This window comes from Pseudophryne corroboree, chromosome 9, assembly GCF_028390025.1.
Source record: "Pseudophryne corroboree isolate aPseCor3 chromosome 9, aPseCor3.hap2, whole genome shotgun sequence".
Lineage (NCBI taxonomy): Eukaryota > Metazoa > Chordata > Amphibia > Anura > Myobatrachidae > Pseudophryne > Pseudophryne corroboree.
The window spans coordinates 24,270,468-24,293,846 of record NC_086452.1 but is presented as its reverse complement, the minus strand read 5'-3'; the positions used below and the strand labels follow the sequence as shown (position 1 = coordinate 24,293,846).

Here is a 23,379-nt window from a genome sequence, read left to right as displayed (position 1 = left end):
AAGCATCCTTGATGTCCCGAGACATCATGTAGTCCCCTTCTTCCAGGTTCGCAATCACTGCTCTGAGTGACTCAATCTTGAATTTGAACCTCTGTATGTAAGTGTTCAAAGATTTTAGATTTTAGAATCGGTCTCACCGAGCCGTCTGGCTTCGGTACCACAATAGTGTGGAATAATACCCCGTTCCCTGTTGCAGGAGGGGTACCTTGATTATCACCTGCTGGGAATACAGCTTGTGAATGGCTTCCAAAACTGCCTCCCTGTCAGAGGGAGACGTCGGTAAAGCCGACTTTTGGAAACGGCGAGGGGGAGACGTCTCGAATTTCAATATGTACCCTTGAGATATTACCTGAAGGATCCAGGGGTCTACTTGCGAGTGAGCCCACTGCGCACTGAAATTCATTGAGAACGGGCCCCCACCGTGCCTGAGCTTGTAAGGCCCTAGCGTCATACTGAGGGCTTTGCAGAGGCGGGAAAGGATTTCTGTTCCTGGGAACTGGGTAATCTCTTCAGCCTTTTTCCTCTCCCTCTGTCACGAGCAGAAAAGAGGAACCTTTTGTCCGCTTGCCAACAAAGGACTGCGCCTGATAATACGGCGTCTTATTTTGAGAGGCGACCTGGGGTACAAACGTGGATTTCCCAGTTGTTGCCGTGGCCACCAGGTCTAAAAGACCGACCCCAAATGTCCCCTTTCAAAGGCAATACTTCCAAATGCCGTTTGGAATCCGCATCACCTGACCATTTTACTGGTAGAATTGGACAACGCACTTATACTTGATGCCAGTCGGCAAATATTCCGCTGTGCATCATGCATATATAGAAATGCATCTTTTAAATGCTCTATAGGCAATAATATACTATCCTTATCTAGGATATCAATATTTCCAGTCAGGGAATCCGACCATGCCAACCCAGCACTGCACCTCCAGGCTGAGGCGATTGCTGGTCGCAGTATAACACCAGTATGTGTGTGAATACATTTTTGGATACCCTTCCTGCTTTCTATCAGCAGGATCCTTAAGGGCAGCCATCTCATGAGAGGGTAGAGCCCTTGTTCTTACAAGCGTGTGAGCGCCTTATCCCCCCTAGGGGGTGTTTACCAACGCACCCTAACCTCTGGCGGGAAAGGGTATACAGCCAATACTTTTTAAGAAATTATCAATTGTTATCGGGGGGAAACCCACGCATCATCACACACCTCATTTTATTTCTCAGATTCAGGAAAACTACAGGTAGTTTTTCCCTCACCGAACATAATACCCCTTTTTGGTGGTACTCGTATTATCAGAAATGTATAAAACATTTTCCATTGTCTCAATCATGTAACGTGTGGCCCTACTGGAAATCACGGCTGTCTCTTCACCGTCGACACAGGAGTCAGTATCCGTGTCGGCGTCTGTATCTGCCATCTGAGGTAACGGGCGCTTTAGAGCCCCTGACGGCCTATGAGACGTCTGGACAGGCACAAGCTGAGTAGCCGGCTGTCTCATGTCAACCACTGTTTTTTTATACAGAGCTGACACTGTCACGTAATTTTCCGTAAGGACATGGGGATTATACCAAAGCTCCCAAACGGGCGGGAGAGTGCGGATGACTCTGCAGCACCAAATGAGAGAACTCCAGGTCCTCCTCAGCCAGGGTATCAATTTTGTAGAATTTTACAAACGTATTTGCTCCTGACCAAGTAGCTGCTTGGCAAAGTTGTAAAGCCGAGACCCCTCGGGCAGCCGCCCAAGATGAGCCCCCTTCCTTGTGGAGTGGGCATTTACAGATATTTGGCTGTGGCAGGCCTGCCACAGAATGTGCAAGCTGAATTGTACTACAAATCCAACGAGCAATAGTCTGCTTAGAAGCAGGAGCACCCAGCTTGTTGGGTGCATACAGGATAAACAGCGAGTCAGTTTTTCTGACTCCAGCCGTCCTGGAAACATATATTTTCAGGGCCCTGACAACGTCTAGCAACTTGGAGTCCTCCAAGTCCCTAGTAGCCGCAGGCACCACAATAGGTTGGTTCAGGTGAAAACGCTGAAACCACCTTAGGGAGAAACTGAGGACGAGTCCTCAATTCCGCCCTGTCCGAATGGAAAATCAGATAAGGGCTTTTACAGGATAAAGCCGCCAATTCTGACACGCGCCTGGCCCAGGCCAGGGCCAACAGCATGACCACTTTCCATGTGAGATATTTTAACTCCACAGATTTAAGTGGTTCAAACCAATGTGACTTTTGGAACCCCAAAAACTACATTGAGATCCCAAAGTGCCACTGGAGGCACATAAGGAGGTTGTATATGCAGTACCCCTTTTACAAACGTCTGAACTTCAGGGACTGAAGCTAGTTCTTTTTGGAAGAAAATTGACAGGGCCGAAATTTGAACCTTAATGGACCCCAATTTCAGGCCCATAGACACTCCTGTTTGCAGGAATTGTAGGAATCGACCCAGTTGAATTTCCTCCGTCGGACCTTACTGGCCTCGCACCACGCAACATATTTTCGCCAAATGCGGTGATAATGTTTTGCGGTTACATCCTTCCTGGCTTTGATCAGGATAGGGATGACTTCATCCGGAATGCCTTTTTTCCTTCAGGATCCGGCGTTCAAAACCGCCATGCCGTCAAACGCAGCCGCGGTAAGTCTTAGAACAGACAGGGTCCTTGCTGGAGCAGGTCCCTTCTTAGAGGTAGAGGCCACGGATCCTCCGTGAGCATCTCTTGAAGTTCCGGTTACCAAGTCCTTCTTGGCCAATCCGGAGCCACGAATATAGTGCTTACTCCTCTCCATCTTATCAATCTCAGTACCTTGGGTATGAGAGGCAGAGGAGGGAACACATACACTGACTGGTACACCCACGGTGTTACCAGAGCGTCTACAGCTATTGCCTGAGGGTCCCTTGACCTGGCGCAATACCTGTCGAGACGGTTTATAATCATGTGGAAGACTTCTGGGTGAAGTCCCCACTCTCCCGGGAGAAGGTCGTGCTGAGGAAGTCTGCTTCCCAGTTGTCCACTCCCGGAATGAATACTGCTGACAGTGCTATCACATGATTTTCCGCCCAGCGAAGAATCCTTGCAGCTTCTGCCATTGCCCTCCTGCTTCTTGTGTCACACTGTCTGTTTACGTGGGCGACTGCCGTGATGTTGTCCTACTGGATCAACACCGGCTGACCTTGAAGCATAGGTCTTGCTAAGCTTAGAGCATTGTAAATGTCCCTTAGCTTCAGGATATTTATGTGAAGTGATGTCTCCAGGCTTGACCATAAGCCCTGGATATTCCTTCCCTGTGTGACTGCTCTCCAGCCTCGCAGGCTGGCATCCGTGGTCACCAGGACCCAGTCCTGAATGCCTAATCTGCAGCCCTCTGGAAGATGAGCACTCTGCAACCACCACAGGAGGGACACCCTTGTCCTTGGTGACAGGGTTATCCGCTGATGCATCTGAAGATGCGACCCGGACCATTTGTCCAGCAGGTCCCACTGGAAAGTTCTTGCGTGGAATCTGTCGAATGGGATTGCTTCGTAGGAAGCCACCCTTTTACCCAGAACCCTTGTGCACTGATGCACTGAGACTTGGCTCGGTTTTAGGAGGTTCCTGACTAGCTCGGATAACTCCCTGGCTTTCTCCTCCGGGAGAAACACCTTTTTCTGGACTGTGTCCAGGATCATCCCTAGGAACAGAAGACACGTCGTCGGAACCAGCTGCGATTTTGGAATATTGAAAATCCAATCGTGCTTCCGCAACACTACCTGAGATAGTGCTACACCGACCTCCAACTGTTCCCTGGATCTTACCCTTATCAGGGAATTGTCCAAGTAAGGGATAACTAAAATTCCCTTCCTTCGAAGGAATATCATCATTTCGGCCATTACCTTGGTAAAGACCCGGGGTGCCGTGGACCATCCATACGGCAGCGTCTGAACTGATAGCGACAGTTCTGTACAATAACCTGAGGTACCCTTGGTGAGAAGGGTAAATTTTGACATGAAGGTAAGCATCCTTGATGTCCCGAGACATCATGTAGTCCCCTTCTTCCAGGTTCGCAATCACTGCTCTGAGTGACTCAATCTTGAATTTGAACCTCTGTATGTAAGTGTTCAAAGATTTTAGATTTAGAATCGGTCTCACCGAGCCGTCTGGCTTCGGTACCACAACAGTGTGGAATAATACCCCGTTCCCTGTTGCAGGAGGGGTATCTTGATTATCACCTGCTGGGAATACAGCTTGTGAATGGCTTCCAAAACTGTCTCCCTGTCAGAAGGAGACATCGGTAAAGCCGACTTTAGGAAACGGCGAGGGGGAGACGTCTCGAATTCTAATTTGTACCCCTGAGATATCACCTGAAGGATCCAGGGGTCTACTTGCGAGTGAGCCCACTGCGCACTAAAATTCATTGAGACGGGCCCCCCACCGTGCCTGATTCTGCTTGTAAAGCCCCCGCGTATACTGAGGGCTTGGCAGAGGCGGGAGAGGGTTTCTGTTCCTGGGAACTGGCTGATTTCTGCAGCCTTTTTCCTCTCCCTCTGTCACGGGGCAGAAATGAGGAACCTTTTGCCCGCTTGTCCACGAAAAGACTGCGCCTGATAATACGGCGTCTTCTCATGTTGAGAGGCGACCTGGGGTACAAACGTGGATTTCCCAGCTGTTGCCGTGGCCACCAGGTCTGAAAGACCGACCCCAAATAACTCCTCCCCTTAATAAAGCAATACTTCCAAATACCGTTTGGAATACGCATCACCTGACCACTGACGTGTCCATAACCCTCTACTGGTAGAAATGGACAACGCACTTAGACTTGATGCCAGTCGGCAAATATTCCGCTGTGCATCACGCATATATAGAAATGCATCTTTTAAATGCTCTATAGGCAAAAATATTTTCAGTCAGGGAATCCGACCACGCCAACCCAGCACTGCACATCCAGGCTGAGGCGATTGCTGGTCGCAGTATAACACCAGTATGTGTGTAAATACCTTTTAGGATACCCTCCTGCTTTCTATCAGCAGGATCCTTAAGGGCGGCCATCTCAGGCGAGGGTAGAGCCCTTACAAACGTGTGAGCGCTTTATCCACCCTAGGGGGTGTTTCCCAACGCACCCTAACCTCTGGCGGGAAAGGATATAATGCCAATAACATTTTAGAAATTATCAGTTGTTATCGGGGGAAACCCACGCATCATCACACACCTCATTTGATTTCTCAGATTCAGGAAAACTACAGGTAGTTTTTCCTCACCGAACATAATACCCCTTTTTGGTGGTACTCGTATTATCAGAAATGTGTAAAACATTTTTCATTGCCTCAATCATGTAACTTGTGGCCCTACTGGAAGTCACATTTGTCTCTTCACCGTCGACACTGGAGTCAGTATCCGTGTCGGCGTCTATATCTGCCATCTGAGGTAACGGGCGCTTTAGAGCCCCTGACGGCCTATGAGACGTCTGGACAGGCACAAGCTGAGTAGCCGGCTGTCTCATGTCAACCACTGTCTTTTATACAGAGCTGACACTGTCACGTAATTTCTTCCAACAGTTCATCCACTCAGGTGTCGACCCCCTAGGGGGTGACATCACTATTACAGGCAATCTGCTCCGTCTCCACATTATTTTTCTCCTCATACATGTCGACACAAAAGTACCGACATACAGCACACACACAGGGAATGCTCTGATAGAGGACAGGACCCCACTAGCCCTTTGGGGAGACAGAGGGAGAGTTTGCCAGCACACACCAGAGCGCTATATATATATATATATATATATATATATATATATATATATATATATATATACAGGGATAACCTTTATAAGTGTTTTTCCCCTTATAGCTGCTGTATAGTTAATACTGCGCCTAATTAGTGCCCCCCTCTCTTTTTTAACCCTTTCTGTAGTGTAGTGACTGCAGGGGAGAGCCAGGGAGCTTCCCTCCAACGGAGCTGTGAGGGAAAATGGCGCCAGTGTGCTGAGGAGATAGGCTCCGCCCCCTTATCGGCGGCCTTATCTCCTGTTTTTCTATGTATTCTGGCAGGGGTTAAATGCATCCATATAGCCCAGGAGCTATATGTGATGCATTTTTTTTTGCCATCTAAGGTGTTTTTATTGCGTCTCAGGGCGCTCCCCCCCAGCGCCCTGCACCCTCAGTGACCGAAGTGTGCTGAGAGCAATGGCGCACAGCTGCAGTGCTGTGCGCTACCTTGTTGAAGACAGGACGTCTTCTGCCGCCGATTTTCCGGACCTCTTCTGCCTTCTGGCTCTGTAAGGGGGCCGGCGGCGCGGCTCTGGGACCCATCCAAGCTGGGCCTGTGATCGTCCCTCTGGAGCTAATGTCCAGTAGCCTAAGAAGCCCAATCCACTCTGCACGCAGGTGAGTTCGCTTCTTCTCCCCTTAGTCCCTCGATGCAGTGAGCCTGTTGCCAGCAGGTCTCACTGAAAATAAAAAACCTAAACTAAAACTTTCACTAAGAAGCTCAGGAGAGCCCCTAGTGTGCACCCTTCTCGTTCGGGCACAGAGATCTAACGGAGGCTTGGAGGAGGGTCATAGGGGGAGGAGCCAGTGCACACCAGATAGTCCTAAAGCTTTCTTTAGATGTGCCCAGTCTCCTGCGGAGCCGCTATTCCCCATGGTCCCCAGCATCCACTTAGGACGTTAGAGAAATATACAGGATAGAAACAGTAAAAAAAAAAAAAAAAAAAGAGTGATTTGAAACATCATTATCAAACGTGTTCAACAATAGGTGCCCATAAGCCCAGAACTCTAAATTATAAGTATAAAAGAACAAAGTCTATGTTATAAATGGAAATGATCAGACTAGGTTCATAATACTGAATATACTATAGGAAAGAAAATGGATAATCCATAAATCAAATCGATAAGAATATCCTAACAGCAAAAACGGAGCAAGATTCGCCGTTGTCTGACGGCATCACACAATGACGCGGTAGTCCGGAGTGGCGTTGGCAGCTGGTACACAATCCACTGGTGTTGCCTGCTTGGCGCCCGGCAATGGCGGACACACACATCTGACGTCTATGTTATATAAGGTATGTCAAGCGCATTTTTTGCTACATTGTTCTTCAAAAAAGTCTGACGGACTGAAACATCAAACAGAACTACCCTGTGTGGTTGTGGATTTTTTGTTGGGAGACCTGTGAGCGCCAACTTGTGTTAGTGGATGTGTTTGGTTCCAGTTTACCCCGGAGGGCACCAGGACAGAGTATCATCATTATCAGTGGAGTTCCAGCTGTTTTGGTTTGGTTTTTTTTTGTTTTTTTTTGTTCCCTTGTATTACAAATGAACTTACATCAGTTTACTTGGATTGCATGGGATGTCTAAACATTACCTGTGACTTGTGCATTATCAACAGATGGTTCAGTTATAAAGGGAACATCTTGCCAATAGATTGGCTTTGTATGTTTGTTACATTATGGGGTATATGCAATTGCGGTCGAATTCCCGAAATTGTCGAATTTCGGGTCATTTTCGCCCAAAAAAAAAAATTCGTCAATGCAATTCAGTACTTTCCGACAAAAAAACTGACTTTCAAAATTCGACTTTTTGAAATTCGATTTTTTGCAAATTCGACTTTTCTGCAATGATACAAGTGCTGTAATTCGACAAAAGCATATTCAATTCAAGTTTGGAAATTCGACAGCAGTGCTTTTAGACAGCAAATTCGTCATTTTCAATCCGCCACACTTTGGAGGGTGAAAACAATAAAAAAAAATTTAAACATGTTTTTTTTTGTGTTTTTTTTTTTTTGGGAATAGCATATCTATTTATATTAGAAGGGATTAGGTACTTTTTTTTTTTTTTTTTTTGGAGGCACAAGTATTATTTATATATTTTTTAAAATATTTTTTTATTTTTTATTGCTGGAATGGTAAATAGCCTCGGGCTTCACCCCTGGCCCTTGGGTGGCTGGGGGGGGGGGACCCCTTGATTGAAGGGGTCCCCACTCCCCCAGGGTACCCCGGCCAGGGGTGACTAGTTGGATATTTAATGCCACGGCCGCAGGGCACTGTATAAAAGTGACCCCCGGCTGTGGCATTATCTGTCCAGCTAGTGGAGCCCGATGCTGGTGTGAAAAATACGGGGGACCCCTACTCGTTTTGTCCCCCGTATTTTTTGCACCAGCACCAGGCGCAGAGCCCGGTGCTGGTTTTAAAAATACGGGGGATCCCTTGTCAATTTTTCCCCTGCATTTTTAGAACCAGGACCAGCTCGAAGAGCCCGAGGCTGGTTATGCTTTGGAGGGGGACCCCACGCCATTTTTTCCCGATTTTTAAAATCGCGGCAAAATCCGGCAAATCGGCCGTTTTTCGCCCGCGGGAATGTCGAATCCGTTTTTTCATTGAATATGGTGAATTCCGGCAGCCACCTGCCGGAATTCACCTGTCGAATTGTGTCGAATTAAAAAACGGCGATAATTTGCCGCGATTCGCCGTGAATTGCATATACCCCTTAGACTGCTATAAGGACATTATGCCTACAAAAGACAATACTACAACAACCTCTACTGAAGGAGGATCGTTCCTATTTACAACTGCCCATTGGAGACGCTTTAAGTTTTAGAGAATCTGAGGCAGAAACCGCGTATTTTAAAGAGTCACTGTTAGACACAGCAGGGCCGGACAGCAAGAAAGATCTGTATAATTCTCTTAAAATTAAAGAAAAAGGAGATTGATTACTAATTACAGAGGTTTCCGGATTAGAATCCTACCTACGAAAGGCAGAATTAACCCTGAATTTAGCAGGCGATGGGGCGCTGTTTTAAACAAATGCTCACTTGAATTTAATATTTTGGTGATCGCAGAATCCGCAAAGGAGCGGAGTTCACTCAGGACAAAATTAAAATCTTTGAAGTCCAACATTTGTCAGCTCTTGCAGAGCTCACCAGTGATAATTTGTTAATTAAGTTTAACACTGAAATAGAGAGGTACAAGAAAGGATTTATCAAGTACAAGAAAGAAAAATTAACCAAGGCCAACTTGGATTACCAAGAGTAGAGGGTGTATCTGGGCGACGGGTAGAACACAATCCAATAAAGTCGCAAAGTTTGGGGACCTGATTTATTCTGCAGGAAGACAATGATCCCAAACATACAGCCAATGTCAGAAAGAACCATCTTCAGAGTAAAGAAGAACAAGGAGTCCTGGAAGTGATAATATGGCCCCCACAGAGCCCTGATCTCAATATCTTCGAGTCTGTCTGGGATTACATGAAGAGACAGAAGGATGTGAGCAAGCCTACATCCACAGAAGATCTGTGGTTATTTCTCCAAGATATTTGGAACAACCTCCCTGCCGAGTTCCTTCAAAAACTGTGTGCAAGTGTACCTAGAAGAATTGATGCTGTTTTGTAGGTAAAGGGTGGTCACACCAAATATTGATTTGTTTTAGATTTCTCTTCTGTTCATTCACTTTGCATTTTGTTAATTGATTAAAATAAACTATGAACACTTCTATTTTTGAAAGCATCCTTACTCTGCAGCATTTTTTCAAAACCTGCCTACAATTTATCGATATAAAAATAATTATTTGTGTGTGAATAAAAGGCATGGTAGACAGTATCAACAGCTGTAATGGTGGCATGTTACCTTTTGTATTACAGCCTGGATCATTTTAAATTGTCTATTTATAGTCTCTTTAAAACGTACTCGTTATGACGGTAGTGTGGATATCCTACTTAACATAGATATCATTGTTTGTTAACATTTTTACTTAAACGCCCTCTTTTTGGCATGTGCAAGTTCGGCATTCGGGTTGAGTTTTCGGGTATCAATATTTTTTGAGATGGCGGACAAAATTCTTGCTCCGTTTTTGTTGTTAGGATATTCTTGGCGTGTCAGTCGGTTATTAGTCGGATTTTCCTTCAGGCTTATTTCTACCTATTGTAGGTAGGTTTCTAATCAGGAAACCTCTGAGAACTTATCTTTCCTTAGGGTAATCTGTGAGTGTAACACCGTGTAATTAGTAATCAATCTCCTTTTTCTTTCATTTTAAGAGAGAATTATACAGATCTTCCCTGCTGAATAATGGGGGTCATTCCAAGTTGATCGCACGCTGCCGTTTTTCGCAGCACAGCGAACAGGTCACTACTGCGCATGCAGCACAATGCGCAGGCACGTCGTACGGGTACAAAGCGGATCGTTGCTGAGCGATGGATTTAACAAAGGATCCATTCGCTCAGCCGATCGCAAGGAGATTGACAGGAAGAAGGCGTTTGTGGGTGGCAACTGACCGTTTTGTGGGAGTGTTTGGAAAAACGCAGGCGTGTCCAGGCGTTTGCAGGGCGGGTGTCTGACGTCAATTCCGGCACCAATAAGACTGAAGTGATCGCAAAGGCTGAGTAAGTTTTGAGCTACTCAGAAACTGCACAAAATGTTTTTGCAGAGCTCGGCTGCAAAGCCGTTCGCACACTTGCAAAGTGAAAAATGGGATTTTGGTACTTACCAGGTAAATCCTTTTCTTTGAATCCATAGGGGGCACTGGAGTACTCTTGGGATATGGACGGGCGTAGCCGAACAAAGGCACTGAATATTCAAATTTAGGACCCTCCCCCCCCTCCATATCCCCAAGTACCTCAGTGTACTTTGCCAGTGTTTTTTTACTGAGCGAACAGGATATAGAGAGGTTGACAATGGAGAATCCCTATAACATAACGGACAACCACAAAGTTGATCCGTAACCTTATTGTCAACTAAACAGTTGACACCTTAACCGATAGAACCTTATAATTTGAGCCAATCGGTGAAAATGTGTTACCATAAGCTCCTTTGAGCTTAATACCCCCCAAGTAAAATTTGTTCACTAAGCTCCCTTGAGCTTAAAACAACCCAGGTAAAACTGCTCTGGGTGGGCGTCCAGTGCCCCCTATGGATTCAAAGAAAAGGATTTACCTGGTAAGTACCAAAATCCCATTTTCTTTATCATCCACTAGGGGTCACTGGAGTACTCTTGGGACGTACCAAAGCTTCCCTCGTGGGCGGGAGAGCTGTTTGATACTTGTAACAGTAGGCAGCCAAAGCTAAATGCTGATGGCGCCACCATTTATAACGTATAAACGTGCACAAACGTGGTGCACTGAAGGCTATGTAGCCGCGTCGTAGACGCTCCACGACCCGTTGGGTCTGACATTCCCACAGAACCTGTGGGATGAACTATTACTGACGTAGGCGATTGTAACTTAGCCTTAAAGTAAGTCTGACTTGTAGTCATTATTATCCAACTGGATAATGTCTGCTGAGAAACTGGCTAACCCCAGTTTGCAGTATCATATAGAACAAACAACATATTCATATCACGTACTGTAGACGTTTGGTACATATATAAACGCGTAATGCGTGTACCACATTCCGAATTCTAGAATGTGCTGTCCCCACAGGAACCACTATTGGTATATTGATGTGAAGAATACGAAAGCGGCTTTCGTCCGAAGATCTGCTTTGTCATGAGAAACTCAAATACGGTGGCTTGGAATACAAGGCACCCAAATATGAAAACAAAACCCTTGCCGAAGCCAAGGCTAGAAGCCAAGGCTAGAAGAAAAATGTTTTCCAAAGTGAGAAACTTAATTCTCATTTGTTGTAAAGGTTCAAAAAAATATGAAACTTAATTTCCCTTTGTTGAAAGGGTTCCAAAATATGAAAACTGTAATAAATCTGATCCCAACCTCAAATCGCCTGGCGTTGTAGGTGGGATAAATAGAGTCTGAACTTTGGTGACACCTTGTAGAAAGATATTTACAGACGCAAATAGAGGCAAACGTCTTTGAAAATACGTTTACCACACAGATACCTGCACTGTTAGTGCAGATGAACGCAGTTTTCCATCCCATCCCGTTTAACAGAATACGGGTACTTGAAGTATGATGTTGGAAACTTCCGAGGTTTACAACCTATGTAAGCACACGAAATTTTTTTAATAATGAGCTGCCTTAAGCGGCTTACTATTTCGTTACATGGTTGGTATAACCGATACTGTAATGCTCTATTTTTTTTAAGAGGGCGGTCTTATGGAACGCTTCACGAATTTGCGTGTCATCCTTGCGCAGGGGCCATGCTAATCTTCTCTGTATCGTTCCAATTTTAGTATATGTGCTGCCGAAGCGAGCACTGAACCCTCATCCCGTCAACTGCAGCTGCGGTACATAGATAATAGGTACATAGGTAACTATGGGTAAAAGAACGTTCCCTGATGTAACAGGTTGGACGTATTATGAGCGGGCCAAGATCGTGTGCAAGTATTCCTTGAAAATTCGAGAAGCAAACTTCTCCGAAACCCATGAGATACCACCAGTATGACTGTGACGAACTGTCTTCTGATCCGTTTTGGCAACGAAGAGAGAAGCGGAAAATGGTGGAGCCAGATACACGATGCTGAATGACCCCATGAATGTGATGTACACATACTGAGCTTTTGTAATTGTGGCGAGATGCCATCATGTATACTTGAGGGTAACCCCCTTCTGTGGACTCACATATGAAACACCTCTGGATTTAATGTCCAGTTTTCAAGATCCAAACCCTGACGGGTGAGATCGTATGTCTAACAGATGTCCACTCACGGATTGATCTCTTGACATTTTCACATAATGGCGTTCTGAGCCATTGAAGATTTGAGTTACCTGCCGCATTGCCATGCGGCTTCTTGGTTCTCACTGGTTGTTGAGTATGCAACTGCCGTTGCTTTGTTTGACTGCTTAAGGGCAGCGTGAGCCAGGCATGAAAAACAAAATTACATGAAACTCACGGTTGTTCCTCTCCACAGAAATCTTTAGTAAAAAGCGAAAGATTTATTCGTTCTGAAGAGAAACCAGAGTCTATCCCTGGTCAGACTGAAAGCGAATCCTTTATTGCATTGTAAAATGCACAGAGTTCTAGGACATGTATCGACAGCCATCTGTCGTGTTTTAGAACCTTTGCGCTGATTGTAACTACAAATCCCGACTCTCTGCGACTGTCGTCCAGAGTATATGCACCCTTGTCCCTCTGTGGGAAACGCGAGTGAAGGGTGGGGACCTAAATTGAAAACACATCTTTATTCTTAATAGGTGAATACACCAATGTACCGCTAGTGTGCGTGTTTTGCACTAATTACTAGATGTACCTTCTTGCTGGTGTAGTAGGTAAAAGTCTTTGATTTACCGTATTTGTAATCTTACCTAGGAATTGACATCGTTTAGACAGAATTAGATGCGATTGTTTTCGAACTTGATCTGCTATCGCAGTATACCTTAATAGCGCAAGTTAGAGGAACTTTGTTAATACATAGTTCGTATGTGAGATGAGCTATCATCCCATCATCACATTGGTAAATACCGGAAGCGATAAGCAACGGTCGACATGAAGATCAAATGCAATTATGCAATTTTGTGGCTCCAATAAGCAAATACTAACTGCAGAAAATCCATTTTCTAACTGTAGTAAATGACTTGCTTATTGATATAGCAACGGAGCTGTTTGGTTTTGCTCAAACAGAGGGGAATAAGTAACTTGGCGTACTATTGCCTGGTTTATAAGCCAGCAAAGAGTAAATGATCACCTGCCAAACCCTTCGACAGAAGCAGTTTTGTACTTTAAGCTGTAAATAGCTGAGACATATATGAGTTGAAGTCATGAAACCTCTCAAATGTAACATGTAAAGACACGCTTCCACAATTGTAAAAGAGGTCATCAAACCACTGGTTTGCTGACTGTAACGTCCTGTCGTTACAAGGCGTGACTAAAAACACCGTGACAAGTATACTGTATGCGCTAATGGCTGAATATCATCAAGGGATAAAATGCCGTTACAAGCATATCAAATTTAGGAGCAAACAAGCTCTGGCCTTGTCGCGTTTACTAGCGACAATGAAAATAACCGGCGTTAGCAGAAGCTTTACAGATATACTCTGCAGCTTCTTTTAACAGTGATCGGCATGGTTTCATACATAGCTTCTAGTGACCCAAATGTATCCTGGGTTTTTATAATGTTTGACAGAAACGCATCTACCAATGGCGGATCGCATTCTTTTGGAAACGATTATGTATGATTGTCCAAAACCCCGCACTATCTGAGTGCTGGAGTAATGTACCGTTCTTACTCGTAGTTATTGGTGTGAGATTTGACCTATAATCGTGCATTAAATTATAAGACCAGTGAAATAAACCCTCTGGTACCCAAAGGGAAATTGGCCCTTTGGAAAAAAAAACTGTCTTTTGTTAGAGCTGGCGGAGTAACTCCGAGACTCCGATTACCGCTCTTTTAATTTGAATTGCCACTGTAATATTTTTAAAAGTAATTTTAGTCTGCACTAGAGCCTTATTCGCTATGTAGACAGACAACATAATTGGCAACAGACAGACACTTGCCCGATTATATGGCACACATATATATATATATATATATATATATATATATATATATATATGTTATTGCTGAACAGCATATTTATATGAAACTCATGGTTGTTTCTCTGTACGGAAATCTTTAGGAAACTAAAGTGTTCTTTATGTGAAAAGCAGTTCACATGGGCATATGAAACCCGAACCAAATTCCTATTAACACCCCTGCGCCTTCTGGTGGCTTAAAGATGTAGGGCAGGAATGTTCTAGAATTATCCTGAACAAAAAATTCCCACTAACACCCCTGCGCCTCCTTGTGGAGCAGAGGTGTATGGCCGGAATGTATAACTGGAAAAACAGCAATGATTGAAATGGCCGTCATGCCATGCTTTTACAGAAAATCACAGTACAGTTACCTGCTGCAGTTTTAATATAGGCTTAATAGCCTATTATACAGATTATACAGTGATAATACAGGTGTATGTCTGTATTATTATGAACACTGCCTGCAGTGTTATTATCTTGCAGTCTTAACAGAAAAGAACAGAAAACATGATTAAACCTGCAATAGGCTATGCCCCTGATAGGCCATTGCTAGGCCAAGCCTCATATATATATTATATATATAAAATGTACTTAACCATATAATCACAGTTGATACTGATATTATACACAGTTGTGCTAGCAAACAGCTTCATTATATATTATATATATAAAATTTACTTAACCATATAATCACAGTTGATACTGATATTATACACAGTTGTGCTAGCAAACAGCTTCATTATATATTATATATATAAAATGTACTTATTATATATATATAAATTGTGCTGAAACATAATTTCCTGATATTATAGCCCATGACTTTAAAATTGCTGCACTGCTTGTGATAGTTTGAGCAGCCTATCTTTAACCCATGCAGCCTTCTGCTGCTGCTATGGGCATTACTCCCCCTCCCCCCCCCTGCCTCCCCATGTTACCTTACGGGGATCGGGTGCAGGGAAAGGAGGAAAGCGCTGTATATAGCGCCGGGGAGCCGTCCGGAAGAGCGGGCGGCGGCGGCGCCTTCCTACAGCCGTACACAGTCTCCCTGTGTCCGGCCTCAGCGGCGTGCGGTGACTGGAAGAGCGGCCGGCGTCCGTGAGTGACGTGTGGCCGCTCGTTAGCACACGGGTAATCTCGGCGGCGTGTGCCGGGGCATCAGCGTAGTGAGAGCGGCCGGCGTCTGAGTGACGTGCGGCCGCTCTGCGCATCGTTCAGGAAGACTTTCAGCGGCGTGTTCAGCGGCTATAACACTCACACACAGCAGGGCGGCAGCGTGAGCTGACCGCCTTGACACTCATACCTTGTGCCGCCTTCTCTTGGCTGTGACGAGCTTCCGAAATGTGGCCTTGCCACAAGCCGATGTTCATCTGTGAGCACCGAAAAAACACTGGCAAAGTACACTGAGGTACTTGGGGATATGGAGGGGGGGGAGGGTCCTAAATTTGAATATTCAGTGCCTTTGTTCGGCTACGCCCGTCCATATCCCAAGAGTACTCCAGTGACCCCTAGTGGATGATAAAGAAATACACTCCCCCGTGGGCAGCGACTAAGCGTTTGTACGGCTGCTAAAAGTAGCTAGCGAGTGATCAACTCGGAATTACCCCCAATGTCCTGAGAGCAGTCTAAATAAAACAAATACACAAAGCCTATCTATTGGCAAGCTGTTCCCTTTATAACTAAACCATCTGTTGATAATGCACATACTCGTGTTCCAAAAAAAGGTTTCTGTTACACAAAGTCGCAATTAATGTTTAGAGGCGCCATGAAATCCAAATAAACTGATGTAAGTTCATTTGGCAATACAAGAAAGCTAAAAAAAACAACAGCCGGCACTCACGAGTTTATCCGCGGTAGTCCGGAGTGGCAGCTGGTACACAATCCAATGGTGTCGCCTGGCAATGAGGGACACACACATCTGTGCACTTTGGCTCCCATGTTATATAAGGTATGTTCAGCTCATTGTTCTTGAAAAAAAAAAAAAAAAAGTCTGGCCGACTGAAACGCCGAACAGAAGTACCTTGTGTGGCTGCAAAATCTTTGTTGGGAGACCTGTGAGCGCCACCTTGTGAGATTCACTAGAACGTGAGCTGCGATGGGAGGTTTGAACGCATATTATAAACAGCAGTGGTCGCCAACGAGACAATTCCCTGCTGGTCCTGTCACCAGGGAGAGCTGGTATGAGGACATCCCACTTTATACACTGTCTCAGCTTCAGTGGGCCTAATTCAATCCTGATCGCTCGCTAGGGTTTTTTTGCAGTCCTGCGTTTGCATAGTCGCCGCCCATAGGGGAGTGTATTTTCGCTGTGCAAGTGTGCAGACGCATGTGTTGCACAGCAGTTCAAACAGATTTTGTGCAGTCTCTGAGTAGACCAGGACTTACTCAGCCGCTGCGATCACTTCAGCCTGTCCGGGACCGAAATTGACATCAGGAACCCTCCCTGCAAACGCTTGAACACGCCTGCGTTTTTCCAACCACTCCCTGAAAACGGTCAGTTGACACCCGCAAATGCCCTCTTCCTGCCAATCTCCTTGCGAACGCTGGTGCGAATGGACTCTTCGCACAAACCCATCGCTGAGAGGCGATCCGCTTTGTACCCGTGTGATGCGCCTGTGCATTGCGGTGCATACGCATGCGCAGTTTACACTGGTGACTATGCGTACGCAGGACTGCAAAAAAAACCTAGCGAGCGATCAGGTCTGAATTAGGCCCAGTAACGGATAAGCAGAGGCCTGTACCTGGTTGTCTCCTGGGGAAGGCAGCGGGACATCTGTGAAGAGCTTAAGAACATCAGGTTTCCCGAATTCCAGCACCCGGATCGCACGCATGACTCTCCCCACTGCTGCCATGTTCCTTTATCTGCAACACACGTCATCAATATATACAGTATTTAAATATGGGCAACAGCTTATATCCATCATATGAGAGTCTTGCCACACAGGAACCTTCTGAAGGGGTTACTCCTCCAACTAGATGCCACCAGTGACAGCCCAGACGGATATGGGCGTGATAAAGGACTGGGTGCCCACAATTCCAGTCCCTCCCCACCCTTACTGCGTTTGACCCATGTAATGTGGTTTTCATCTTGTTTTTTTTCCCTCAGTCCAAACACATACTGATCGGCTAGTGGCCTCTCACAGTGTGCTAAGGCAATTAGATTGTAAGCTCCACTGGTGCAGGGAATAAGAACATGAAACAATCTGCTCTGATAATATATTATAACATATTTTTTTGCCGTTTTGTTCACTTATGTGACACAGCCCAAAAATTGTTGCATTGCCTACAGGTGTTTAGACACCCTAAAAACCGCTGCCAGTACCCGGATTACAGATTGGGGGTGCTGACTGGATAATCGGTTAGGGGCAGCAGGTGACCTCTGCAGATTACTGAATCTGCCGCAGATACATGAATCACCCAATCCCCAGTGTTTTTAAGAATAAAAAAACAAAACTTGTAATCACTCCACTTCCCGTCTGTATATTGCGGTATATAAGCGCCATTCACTCTGTAATGCTCAATGTGTTGAAAGCAGGGCACGGACAGTATTGGAGCATCAATAAACATAGCCTATTAGAATGCAATTCTAGACAAGTGCCGAAACAATATTCCCCATATATCTAAAATCATCTGGACGCCCAGCCCATCTGTTCCCCAAATACACAACGTGAAATCCCACACAGGTAATAAAAATGATTACTGAGATGTGATTTCAGTGTTTCTGGAACCAATTAAAAGTGTATACGTTAAGGATTCTGGCTGTCGGTATCTGGCAACCATCAGAACACCAACGATCGCATCCCAAAAGGATCAGGATGCTGACGTTGGAATTCCGACAGCCAGGATCTTGAAGGTAAGTATTAACGGCCGGGTTAGGTTTAGACTGTGAGAGGGGGTGGGGGTGGGGGGGGGGGGGGTTTGGGCAGGGGTTCAGGGATTGGCTGCGGGTGAAGGAGGTTAGGGTTAGGCACCACCTGTGGGAGGTTAGAGTTAGGCACCAATAGGAAGGCTAGGGTTAGGCTGCCGACAGGCAGGATACAGACGCCAGAATCCCGAATGCCGACAGCCGGAATTCCAGCGTTCAGCAGCTATTCCCAGTCGTGGGTGAGAATAGAACCTGTGGAGAGTGCAGCGAGCCTTCAAGGGGAATCTTAGCGTTCGCCCCGATGCTGGCGGGCGGGATGCAGCTGTCAGAATGTTCACAGCCGGCATCTCGCCCGCCGGTAAACATTATGTATTCTGTACAATCAGTTGGTTTAGTTGATGACAGTGTTGCTTGTATAAGGGCCCCATTTATCAACGAGTCTTATCATACGCAACGAGTTTTGAAACTCGTTGGGTACGATAAATGGTGCTCCAAGCTGATTGGCTGGAGCACCATTTATCATACGCAGCGAGTTTCAAAACTTGTTGCATATGATAAAACGCGTTGATAAATGGGGGCCTAAGTTAGTATAAGGGTTAATATCCGCACATAGCGGCATGTATGGCCTTCTGTACCGGTGACCTGCGCTCTGCCCCAGTGGCGCCCCCTATAGGAGGCCGGTGAGAGCTCTCTGACCAGTAATATCTGACATTATGCGACATATTAGTTACAGTAACACAGAGGAAGTGACACTATGCCTGAGAGTAATGCGGCCAGCGGAGGCTCAGGGGCCCTGCTCATACTGCACTATTATATTACTCTCTGCAGTCCAGCACCCACCTGCAGGAGACCAGGGGCAGCTGCACTCAGTGCTGGGCAGTTATAGTCCAGCATGCAACCACAGATTGTGTGGCACTACAAGACACAGCATGCACTGACAGTCTGATACATGCTGGGATTTGCAGTACTACAGCTCTGTACTGTTGCTCTGTAACATCTAATCACTCAGATACATGTATATAAATATATACATACATAATAAGCAATGTTACTGCCGGGTCCCCGGGAGCACGCACTCCGTCCGCTCGGCTGCAGGTGCCCGGCCACCAGGGGGAGTGTCACTCACTGACAGGGGTGATCTTCAGGATGAATCGCGGCGGCCGCCATGTCTGTGTAGGGAAACCCAGCCACTGCGGTACGTTCACGGGTCCGTCTGTAGTCCCTGGCTGCCAGTACTCAATATGGCCGCCGGTCTCTGCGGAATGTTAATCTTCTGTACATAGTGTTTATGTTTCTTCAAATTAAAAATATGCTGATAGAACACTAGACTGTCAGCGCCCCTGGCTCGTTCTTCAGCATGCCCCCGCCCTGCACACAATGCTCTCCTCAGCCTGGTGCATATTCCCCTCCAGCATGTCCCCTGTCTCCCACCGTGCACACAGGGCTCTGCTCCTGCACCGCCCACTTACTTATTTAGTTAAACTAATTAGCTGATTAATAGAAAGTTTTTCTTAAACAGCCTCCATACCTCCCAACATGACCTCTCCAGGAGGACACAATGCTCTGCTCCTGCACTTCCCTCTTACTGTATGATTACCATCACCTGTGCTGTACCCTAATACTGATCCAGTGCTCATACCTATGTCATACCTCCCAACATGACCTCTCCAGGAGGACACAATGCTCTGCTCCTGCTCTTCCCTCTTACTGTATGATTACCATCACCTGTGCTGTACCCTAATACTGACCCAGTGCTCATACCTATGTCATACCTCCCAACATGACCTCTCCAGGAGGACACAATGCTCTGCTCCTGCTCTTCCCTCTTACTGTATAACTAGGTGCTTCATCGCGCCCTATGGGCGCTCTTCACACCGTCGCAAGGGGCTACGCCCCCTTAACCCTTGCATGCTTTTCTGGGGTTCAATATTTGTATTATATAAAGTATTACCTGCATTCCTTTGTTAGTGGTTAAATATTGCACAATGAAAGGGCGTGCGATGGTGAAGGAGGCGCAGCCCCTTGCGACGGCATGAACAGCACCTGCAGGGCACGATGTACAGAAAGTAGCGGGGGCGGGGGGGACTGCGGATGGTGTCTGTAGATGCTGCAGGTGGAGGGGGGGCAGAAGTGGGGGTGGGGCCCGGATTGGGAAGAGTCGGGAGGTGCTGCGGGTGGGGGAGGGGCAGAGGAGTGGGGGATGCAGATTGGGGAGGTGTCCGGAGGCACTGCAGGTGGGGGAGGGGCAGGGGTGCCATGGGTGGGAGAGGGGCAGGTGTGGGGATGTTGTGGATGGGTGAAGGGTTCCGGAGGTGCTGTGGGATGGGAAGGGGCGGGAGTGCCGGGGGTGGGGTAGGGGTCCGCAGGCGCCATGGGTAGGGGAGGGGCAGGTACGGGTGGTGCGGCGCATAGGGAAGGAGGTCCGGAGGTGCTGCTGGTGGTGGAGGGGCAGGTGCGGTGGTGCCATTGGTGGGGGAGGGGTGGGTGAGGGGGGGACCGCGGATGGAGGAGGGTGTCTGCAGATGCTGCGGGTGGAGGGGGGCAGGTGTGGGGGGAGACATATAAAGGGGGTGGATGGTGGAGGGGGCCTGGAGGTGCTGTGGGTGGTGTAGGGGCGGAGGAGTGGGAGCCGCGGGTGGTGTAGGGGGTCTGGAGGCACAGCGTGTGTGGGAGGGGTGGAGGGGAAGGTGCGGAGGTGTGGTGCATTGGGGAGAGGTCTGGAGGCGCTGCGGGTACTGTACCTGCAAAAAAGGTAGTTGGAGGGTATGCAGTAACAGGGTCAGGACAGGGGTGACAGGGTCAGAACAGGGTTGACGGGGCCAGGACAGGGGTGACAGGGTCAGAAAAGGGGTGACGGGGCCAGGACAGGGGCGATGGGGCCAGGACAGAAATGACAGGGACAGGATAGGGGTGACAGGCCAGGGTAGGGGTGGCAGGAACAGGACAGGGGTGACAGGGCCAGTATAGGGTTGACAGGGCAAGCACAGGGGTAACAGGGCCAGGATAGGGGTAACAGGGCCAGCATAAGGGTAACAGGGCCAGCATAAGGGTGACAGGGCCAGGATAAGGGTGAAAGGGCCAGGATAAGGGTGACAGGGCCAGGATAAGGGTGACAGGGCCAGGATAAGGGTGAAAGGGCCAGGATAAGGGTGGCAGGGCAAGGCCAGGGGTGACAGGGACATGACAGAACACAGGGCACGGGAGAGATTGATATTAGGGACAAAACAGTGGTGACAGACAGATGTGTCTTACCGGAGTCACTGCTGCTGGCTGCTGCTGTTCCACTCCAACCTGTTGGGATCTGCTGCTGGTGGAGACTTGGCATGGCTGACTCTCTTAGGCTGGAGTCCTGCTTCCTCTGCCCGTCCGCATCCCTCCCCCCCTCCTCAGTCACACACCGCAGACCTCGCGCAGCTGCCGGGCACTGTGGTAAGGGGAGACTGGGAGTGACTGGTTAGCCCCCAGGAGATGCTGCGGCTGGAGGGAGGAGGGGGTCGGAGCCTGCAAGCAGCTCGGACTTCTGCAGCGTTACCCGCCGGCTAAAGTGTGTGAAGGAGCTGGGCGCACCTCACTGTGGGTGGCAGCGCTGCAGCTAGCGGTGGGGTTGCCGGGGCTGGAGATAACAGAGGCAGTACGGAACCTGCACAGCGGCAGGTGCCCCACAAAACTGCAGCTAAGAAGCGTGGAGTGTGCCAGAAAGTGACGCTCCTCCGCGCCAGAGAGGGGGGGGGGGTCAAGCACACAGTGAGCCGGTGCCCGTCTGTCTGTACGGCATATCCCCTCACACACTCCCATACCTCCCAAATGTCCCGATTTTCGCGGGACAGTCCCATTTTTTTGGGTCTGTCCCGCTGTCCCACCCGCGGGTCGCAGTGTTCCGCGGTAACGGGGGGGTCAGTTGGAAAGTTCCTGTACTCGCTGTTCTGCTTAGCAGAGCAGCGGTGAATAGTTGAGACAGAGGGAGAGGGGGCATCAGGGGGTATGGATTAAGGGGGGGTTCCAGCAGCAGAGCCGGATTAAGGGGGAGGGGCAGGGGGTACGTACCGTTGGCCCCACAGTTTTAGGGGGCCCCCCGGCTCGAGTAGCTCTGTCCCAGCTCAGAAGCCCCCCCCCCCCCACCCCGTCCTGCCAGCAACAACGGCAGCATTGTGCTACTGTCAGCACACGCTGCTGCGTGTTGGCAGGTCTGTGGTGTTGCAGGGAGGCAGCAGTCTCCCTGCTTTCTTCTGCCTGTGCGGGTGTGTAGGGGGGAGCGACCACCTCCTCTGGATTTACCCCTAGCTGAGGGGCCAAAATTCCATTTAAAAAAAAACAAAAACAAAAAACGGAATTTGCGTGAGGGGGCGTGGCTTCGCGTCCCGCGATTAGGCCACGCCCCCAACCCACAGCAGGCACAGCAATGAGATAGGGCTCCCCTGTCTCAAGTGCCCTGACCCCCCCGGAGTCATAATCAGCCCCTGGGGGCATGCCAGCAGCTCACAGAGCGCTGGGCATGCCCCCTCATTGACGAAAACGGGGCCCTCCCGTGAAGCCACGCCCCCTTTTCGCCGAGTGTGTGTCCCTCCTTCTGCCTGGAGAAAGCTCCTGCAGAAAGTTGGGAGGTCTGCACCCCTGCCTGTGACATGCCCAATGCCCATGCTATCTGCTTCTGCTCCTAGTCTCCTGTAGATTTGGCCAGATCTCTGTGACTCATTTGAATAACTCCGCCCACTGTTGTGACTCCGCCCAGCGTTAGCAAATGAATCAGAAAGTCACAGATCTGGGCTATTATATAGGAGATTACCATCACCTGTGCTGTACCCCAGCACTGATCCAGTGCTCATACCTATGTCATACCTCCCAACATGACCCTCTCCAGGAGGACACAATGCTCTGCTCCTGCTCTTCCCTCTTACTGTATGACTACCATCACCTGTGCTGTACCCTAATACTGACCCAGTGCTCATACCTATGTCATACCTCCCAACATGACATCTCCAGGAGGACACAGTGCTCTGCTCCTGCTCTTCCCTCTTACTGTATGATTACCATCACCTGTGCTGTATCCTAATACTGACCCAGTGCTCATACCTATGTCATACCTCCCAACATGAGCTCTCCAGGAGGACACAATGCTCTGCTCCTGCACTTCCCTCTTAATGTATGATTGCCATCAC

At 47.9% G+C, this 23,379-nt stretch overlaps 1 protein-coding gene and 2 non-coding genes across 5 annotated transcripts in view; all 3 read right to left on the bottom strand.

Annotated features, from left to right (window-relative positions):
* LOC134957294 (zeta-crystallin-like) overlaps positions 1-19,428 on the bottom strand; it is a 75,111-nt gene extending 55,683 nt beyond the window's left edge. For 2 of the 3 annotated variants that reach the window (XM_063939073.1, XM_063939074.1), the window contains exons 1-2: positions 19,259-19,428; positions 17,100-17,220 (exon numbers count right to left, since the gene is read on the bottom strand). In XM_063939073.1, coding sequence (XP_063795143.1) covers positions 17,100-17,210 — 111 coding nt within the window. In that variant the 5' untranslated portion in view covers positions 17,211-17,220; positions 19,259-19,428. The remainder of the gene's footprint in view (positions 1-17,099; positions 17,221-19,258) is intronic. The other variant, XM_063939072.1, reaches the window with a different exon arrangement.
* LOC134959553 (U6 spliceosomal RNA) lies at positions 11,997-12,103 on the bottom strand. The gene has a single exon (XR_010187568.1). It is a non-coding gene; the product is annotated as a U6 spliceosomal RNA (small nuclear RNA).
* Positions 12,697-12,811, bottom strand: LOC134959503 (U5 spliceosomal RNA). The gene has a single exon (XR_010187534.1). It is a non-coding gene; the product is annotated as a U5 spliceosomal RNA (small nuclear RNA).
* Positions 19,429-23,379: the final 3,951 nt, after the last annotated feature.